General features: G+C 45.4%; 1 protein-coding gene across 1 annotated transcript; it reads left to right on the top strand.

The window, feature by feature from the left end:
- Positions 1 to 334: 334 nt before the first annotated feature.
- On the top strand, positions 335 to 811 carry LOC135813125 (uncharacterized). Its single transcript, XM_065326343.1, has one exon. It carries the CDS (start codon positions 335 to 337, stop codon positions 809 to 811), a length of 477 nt encoding a protein of 158 aa, XP_065182415.1.
- Positions 812 to 6,685: the final 5,874 nt, after the last annotated feature.

The raw sequence follows: 6,685 nt of genomic DNA on the forward strand, positions 1-6,685 counted from the left end.
TATCCGGGCGCTGACATCGCTAGTGACCACGACTTGTCTGAAGTTGCGTGCACACAAGAAGAAAGCTATGGTGGAAGCGAGATATGATGTTAATAAACTGAAAAAAACGATGCTGTGCGCGCCGCTCAAGCGGAAATCGGTGGTCGGTTTGGCAATCTTGCGGACAGGGACATGGATGTTCAGGAGTAAACGGATGAATTCACCAAGACGATACATGATGCTGCCCGCACACATCTAGGGAATCGCAAGAAGAAAATTAAAGAATTGATGACCGACGCTGTTAAGCAGCTATGTGATGCAAGACGAGTGAAGAACTCGACCCGATACGAAAGTGATGCCTCCATGGCAGAATATACGCCAGGCATGCCGTGCAGGGAAGCTACCGACCCGGAAAGCCAAAGCAGAGTGGGTTGAAGGACCATGCAAGGAGATAGAGTGCGACCTTAAATTTAAGAACATAAAGAAAGCCTACGAAACAATCAGTAAGCTGACAACGAAGCCCACTGTCAAGTCTCATGTCATTGAGAACAAGGACGGAGAGTTACTTACGGAAAGCAAGAAAGTAGCCGACCGCTGGGCGCAGTATTGCTCCGACCTGTATACCTACAACATCAACCCTGCCATGGAGGTACTGGATGATCTCAAGCTAGGAATGCCACTCAACGATGATGACAGAGATCTATCGATAATCAAAGAGGACGTAGCTGCTCTTGTAGATAACTTGAAGGCAGGCAAGTCTACCGGCGATTGCATGATCCCAGGAGAGTTACTCAAAGAGAGTGGCGTCATTGACATATTGACAACCATCTGAAACAAGATATGGTCGTCCGGCACATGGCCACGGTCGGTGAATCATGATTCCACTACCAAAGAAAGGCAACTTCCGAAAGTGCACGAACTATCGCACCATCTCGTTGATAAGTCCCCCTAGTAAAGTAATGCTGCGTGTTCTACTCAACCGTCTCACACCTTGCATCGAAGATCTACTGAGCAAAGAGCAGGCTGGGTTTCGAGCAGGGAGTAGTACTGTGGATCAGATATTCAACATCCATACACTGGCAGATATGGTGACCATCAGAGACCCATCTATACCAATTTCATCGATTTTCGCAAGGCATTTGACAGTGTGTAGCACGCAGCCCTGTGGAAGATAATGCGCAAGTGTGAGCTTAGCCCGACTGTCCTCACACTGATTGAGTCCCTGTACCAGCAGTCCGAGAATGCTGTAAGAGTAGGAACAACGGTTAGCAGTTGCTTCCATGCCACATTTGGCGTTAGGAAAGGTTGCATTCTGTCACCCTCTCTATTCAACATTTCCTTGGAAGAACTGGTATGTAAGTCATTAGAGGGATGCGCGGGTTCCATTAGCATTGGTGGACGCATTATAACAGACCTGCGATTTGCAGATGACATTGATCTGGTGGCTGGCAGCGAGAAAGAACTGCAAGACCTTACTGGCCGGCTGGCCAGCACATCAAAATCATACGGCATGAAAATCAGCACTGAGAAGAGTAAGCTGTTGGTAACGGGAGCAAGCAAAGGTCTGTCGGCAAGCATAGCCATCGACGGGAAGCAGCTCAAGCAGGTTGACGAGTTTAAATATCTTAGTAGCACGATTACTGATGATCAGCATTCAATCAAAGAAGTGAGGAGTCGGATCGCAGCAGCCTTGACTGCTGTTGCAAGACTAGGAACAATCTGGAGGAATAGAAACATCAGTATCGGCTCGAAATTACATATACTCAATGCTACTGTTCTATCCATATTCGTTCATGCTTGCTAGTCTTGGACCTTAACTGCTGAAATTGTGAAAAAGATCGAGGCTTTCGAAACGAGAAGCTATCGATGCCTTCTCAGCATTCCGTTCACTGATCACCGGACGAATGTGTCTGTTAGAGAGGAAATAAATAGTATTCACAAACAAGTCCCACTTATTTTTTCTGTTCGTAAAAGGAAATTGCAATTTTTTGGTCATATTGTTCATTCCGGCTGTTTGTCATTGGCTGTTCTTCAGGGTTGTGTTGCTGGATGTCGTGCAGTCCCTGCTCGCTGCTCGCGATAGGTTTTTATGACGCTCGCTTGTTCATACTTGCTCTGTGACGCCCCGATGGCCTTAGGGCTATGGGCTTGTGATGATGATGATGATGATGTCGTGTTGCTGACGTTCACACGTCCATATTGGCACCCACCGTGTGTGAGCAGGACAGGGATGCACTCAGCGCAAAAAAATAACTTCAAATTGCGCAAGTGTCTGTAAATGTTTTACCCCGCTTCTAACTTTATCCTGCCCTATGGTCACACAATGTCTCGTCTGGACGCGTTTACTCGGGGGAAGTCTCTGGATACAATTATAGAGTATACAGGTCCTGGAGAAATCTCTCGGGATGAGTATTCGAGTCACTGGGCTTCAAAGCTACAAGGGTTAATAAATCCACAATAGGCGATCAAAATACATTAGACACATCGTTGAACCACATACTCACTTTGAATAGCCACAGACAGAATAGGATTGCTTTGTACAGAAACGTTGGCACCGAAACTTCCAAAACTAGCTACGATGCTTCTGCTGAGGTGTGTTTGAACAGTTCCATAGTGGTCTCCTTGCGTTTGAATCTCTCCTTGTGAGTTTGAAAAGATTTCAAGAGTTCGGCTAGTCTCACCTTGTGCTGAAGAGAGGAATGAGAAAGAAAGACAGGAATATAGACAAAACATCGTGTCGAGGTGAACTTAGAAAAGATGAATGGGGGGGGGGGGGGAGGGGGAATAGCGGGCAATTCCTGCCAAATTATCAGTCGCAACTACAGGTGTAACCTATAATTATTAGTATTATTATGCTTTGCTCCCTCTCCCCAATTCACCTATACAGCCTCAACTGCTTCTCTGTCTCTTAATTTCATCTGCTGACGGCTTCCCCTCACTTAACTTAACTTTTCTTCTGGTTCAAACTTTCCTCTCTGTGTCAGTATTGCCTGCTGGGTATTAAAGATATGGTACAACATACACTATACACTCTGTGTAGCTCAATATATCTATAATTGAACTTTTATTTGTAATGTTCATGGACATCTGCTGTGGCCCGCTAGAATGTTTTAATGAGCTTTAGACTAGTTAAGACAACAAATGCATTCTCATGTAATTTCATCTGTCCCTGGGAACCCTGAAGAGGCAAAACTAGTGTGAACAATGGACAGACTAGAACATACTCATCGTAATGGCGACACGCGTGATCGATGTGAAGTTTGCCACATTGTTGACTGGAATCACCTGCATCCTTGCTGTTACTTCCATTGTTATTTCATCTCCAATCATGTGTCCCAGAACAAATTCTCCAACCACATGAAAGTCGAAGCTCTCCCCGCTGAGACTTACAAGATGCGGATCTCCGTAGCAGTAACCTGTGCAAAGGCACAGAAATACAGACCAAACACAAGTTAAAGTTAAATGCTAAGTAGGTGATGTATGTGGTGGACGTGGAATTTCTTTACTGAACGTACAATTTTTCTTTCGAAGCCCAAGGTCACTACAAATAGCTGCTTTGACAGTAATAGCCAACTTCATCCAAGTTCCCAGTTTAGAAAACGGACCAAGCAGTTAGAAGTTTAAAAAAAAGCCTACTCAAGCTCAACTGATGAGGGATGAATTTCCTACTCTACACTGAGCAGGGAGTGAGTGGGGCTTTCCTACACGTTTGTGCAAGGTTTGAGGGGCTTCTTTGTATGCTCTGGATGGCAGTCGTGAGTCAGTCTAGTGAGTACTCTAGTCGGCAGGAAAAGCGCAAGCTCTCACGTAGTGAGCAACACACAATTCCACATGTAGTAAATCAAGCAGCTATTATTCAAAAGATGAGCCTTGAAAGTGAAGTGCCCGAAAAAAAGAAGAAAAGATGCCAGCCCCACCAGAACCGGACGCTCGAACCTTGCTTGTCATGAGTAATGCTCTAACCAACTGAGCTATTGGACCAGGCCAAACAAAGAAGGCGCTGACTCCACACCAAAGGCAGTTCACAACACATGCCACACATACTAAAAGCACTTGAGTCTTTTCCTTCCCCCAGGGGACCAACCACGGTCAGTTTCTGGTACCCACTACCAGAGGTGAAAAAAGTGATTAAATTTTATTATAGGATCGGAAGAATTTTCAAATTGCAATGATCAGTCTTGGAAGTCAAGTGCCTGAAAAGAGAAAAAAATGTCAGCCCCACCAGGACTCGAACCCAGGACCTCCTATATCTACACTCCTATATACTGTAGGTATTTCATTGTGCCCAGAATCACAGTGCAAGACTTTGTCCTTCAAGGGCGAGAGATGTGGTTGAAGCACATGATATTGTCAAAGTGGAATCCAAAAATTCTTTCTTATAAAATTGAGCATAGCCAAGCCAAGGGTTGGAAAATTCCAACCTTTGGCGCTGTTCTCATTGATACACTGCTTTCACCTGCTCCTTTGGTTGGTTGGTTGTGTCTATTTGAATTTGCAAACCCAACGGACCGAACATGTCCAACGACAAGGAAGCGAATGAAGTCCAAGTAACCCAGGAATGGGAAACTCGGCAGCAGACACAGATGCATAGCCAGCAATCGCATGTCATCACGTACATTGAAAATCAACATAATTTTTCGAATCGACCTTTTTTTCAGGATCACTTTTCAACGAGGACGAAGCAAAGTCGGCCGAACGAAGCCTAGAGGAAGAAAATCACCCTCTCCACTTCACCATCACGATACTGACATAGATACGAGATGCAACAACTAAAAAATCCATAAGAAAACTGTACGGCCATCATCGCGCTGACTTTGGTCTGACTTTGGTCTGAGAATTTCTATCACGATCAAAAATGTACGAGGAGCACTCAAAAATAAGCAACAGACGTACCTCTATCGCTCTCTACTCCTTTTTGAAGGCACAAAAGTCGACTCTCCACTTTCAAAACAGGAACCAGACATACCAGTGGTCCTTTTCAGCTGCTCCACGGACGCAGGAAATGTTCACCAAGGGGCGCAGAGCAGCATCCATTCCAGAAAAAGAGCTAAAATACGAGTGAGACTGCATGCCTGAGTACATGAGTACATGTATGAGTACATGCAGAAAATAGTCAATTTCAGCGTTTCTGCTCCAAACAGCAACTAGCTTCGATTAGAAACAAAGATTACACCAAAGGATCAAACAACAACCATTTTCTGCAGTTTTTTTGCAGATGGCTTCCTTGTGCTTGGCCCAGCACGCCAAAAATCACACCTCGGAGGAGTACAAAAATTACAACTCTCAGATGTCCTCGATTGCTGGCCATGAAAAGAAAATAATGAGAACAGAAGGCTCTCAGCAAAACAAGAGCAAAAAAAAACAAATCATGGTCACAGCCAAAGCCGGAGTAGCGGCAGGACACAGAAGACACACACAAGTGCATACATATCACAACAACAGGAACAAGCACGCATGAAGCATGGGCCATGCCAGCCGAGAAGTGGAAGACACCGACAGGAAGAGAGAAGAGAAGAGAGAGAAAGTTTGAGGACGAAGGACGAGCATATTCTTTTTGAGGTATAGCTGGATTCCTAAAGATGACCACATCAGTTTCCAAATTTTCAGTTTGTGCAGCGCATAGAGATCGCTGTACAAATTGTTGTAACTCCATTGTCCTTTCTCTGATAGCCAAAGTTAAGTGTTCGTTGGAAGGCGATAGAACAAGCTTTCCAGCAATGTGTATTTTCATATTGTGCAGGGAAGGGGCGCTGAGTGCCGAAAACCGAAACACGATGCGCTTGAATTTGTGCTTGAATTCCGTGCCTGGCGAGCGTGGCAGTTCTCAAACGGGGACTCATCGTTGCTTTGAGCATGTGTAATGGGTACCAAATGAAACGCCTGGGCTTCAGACATCTGCAGGACCTTGAATCACGGTTCTATGTTGAGTAAAACTTCAGAACTGATGAAATTTGTGGATGTGAGTACATTATCTCACTCAGGCGCAATAGCGCAGCTCTCAAAAGGCATGTAAGCCATTCTGTTGCTCCTACTGGGTATCAAGTCACTATAATTGGAACGAGGAGGTCTGTATTTGCAAAGAGACCTAGGTGAAGAAATTCCAAAGCTGGTGAGTGAAGTTCGATAAATTCCAAATGTGTACTGTAGCGCACCTCGATGCGAACCCTGTAGAAATCAATTCAGCAAAGATTAGCCCCGCAGGGAAAAAAAAAAAAAAAAAAAAAATTTCACGGTTCGCGTGAGACTCGGCCAAAGGCCCAGTTTTCCGCATCCGCAGGAACGCCACCACCCTCTTGGATCAAGGCGCAGATGCAGCTCCTAAGCGGTGGGAGGTGAGTAGATCAGACCCACCACAAAGTGGTCAAAGACCGAAATCCCATTCACTGCATCCATGTTTCCCTCGTGCCAGACCACGAGTTCCCAATTAACTGTGGGTCGCAGCACGGCTGGAAAAAATCCTTCCGCTTCCAAGCAGGACTTGAACCTGGTACCCTCTGTTTCTCAATCATGGTCTTAGACCATCCCACTATGCCTGCCTGCCTGCCTGCCTGCCTGCCTGCCTGCCTGCCTGCCTGCCTGCCTGCCGCTGGGAAAGCCCAGTTAAAAATACTTTTGAATACAATGCAAAACATAGTGAGTGAAATGTAATGTTCACAAAGCTCCAGGACACATTTGCCTACTTTGTTTGATTGAGACACGCTCGTTC

This window comes from Sycon ciliatum, chromosome 3, assembly GCF_964019385.1.
Source record: "Sycon ciliatum chromosome 3, ocSycCili1.1, whole genome shotgun sequence".
Classification (NCBI taxonomy): domain Eukaryota; kingdom Metazoa; phylum Porifera; class Calcarea; order Leucosolenida; family Sycettidae; genus Sycon; species Sycon ciliatum.

What these genes read in the sequence shown, in the direction of transcription:
- LOC135813125 (XM_065326343.1), top strand. Translation starts at nt 335, where the DNA reads ATGCCTCCATGGCAGAATATACGCCAGGCATGCCGTGCAGGGAAGCTA.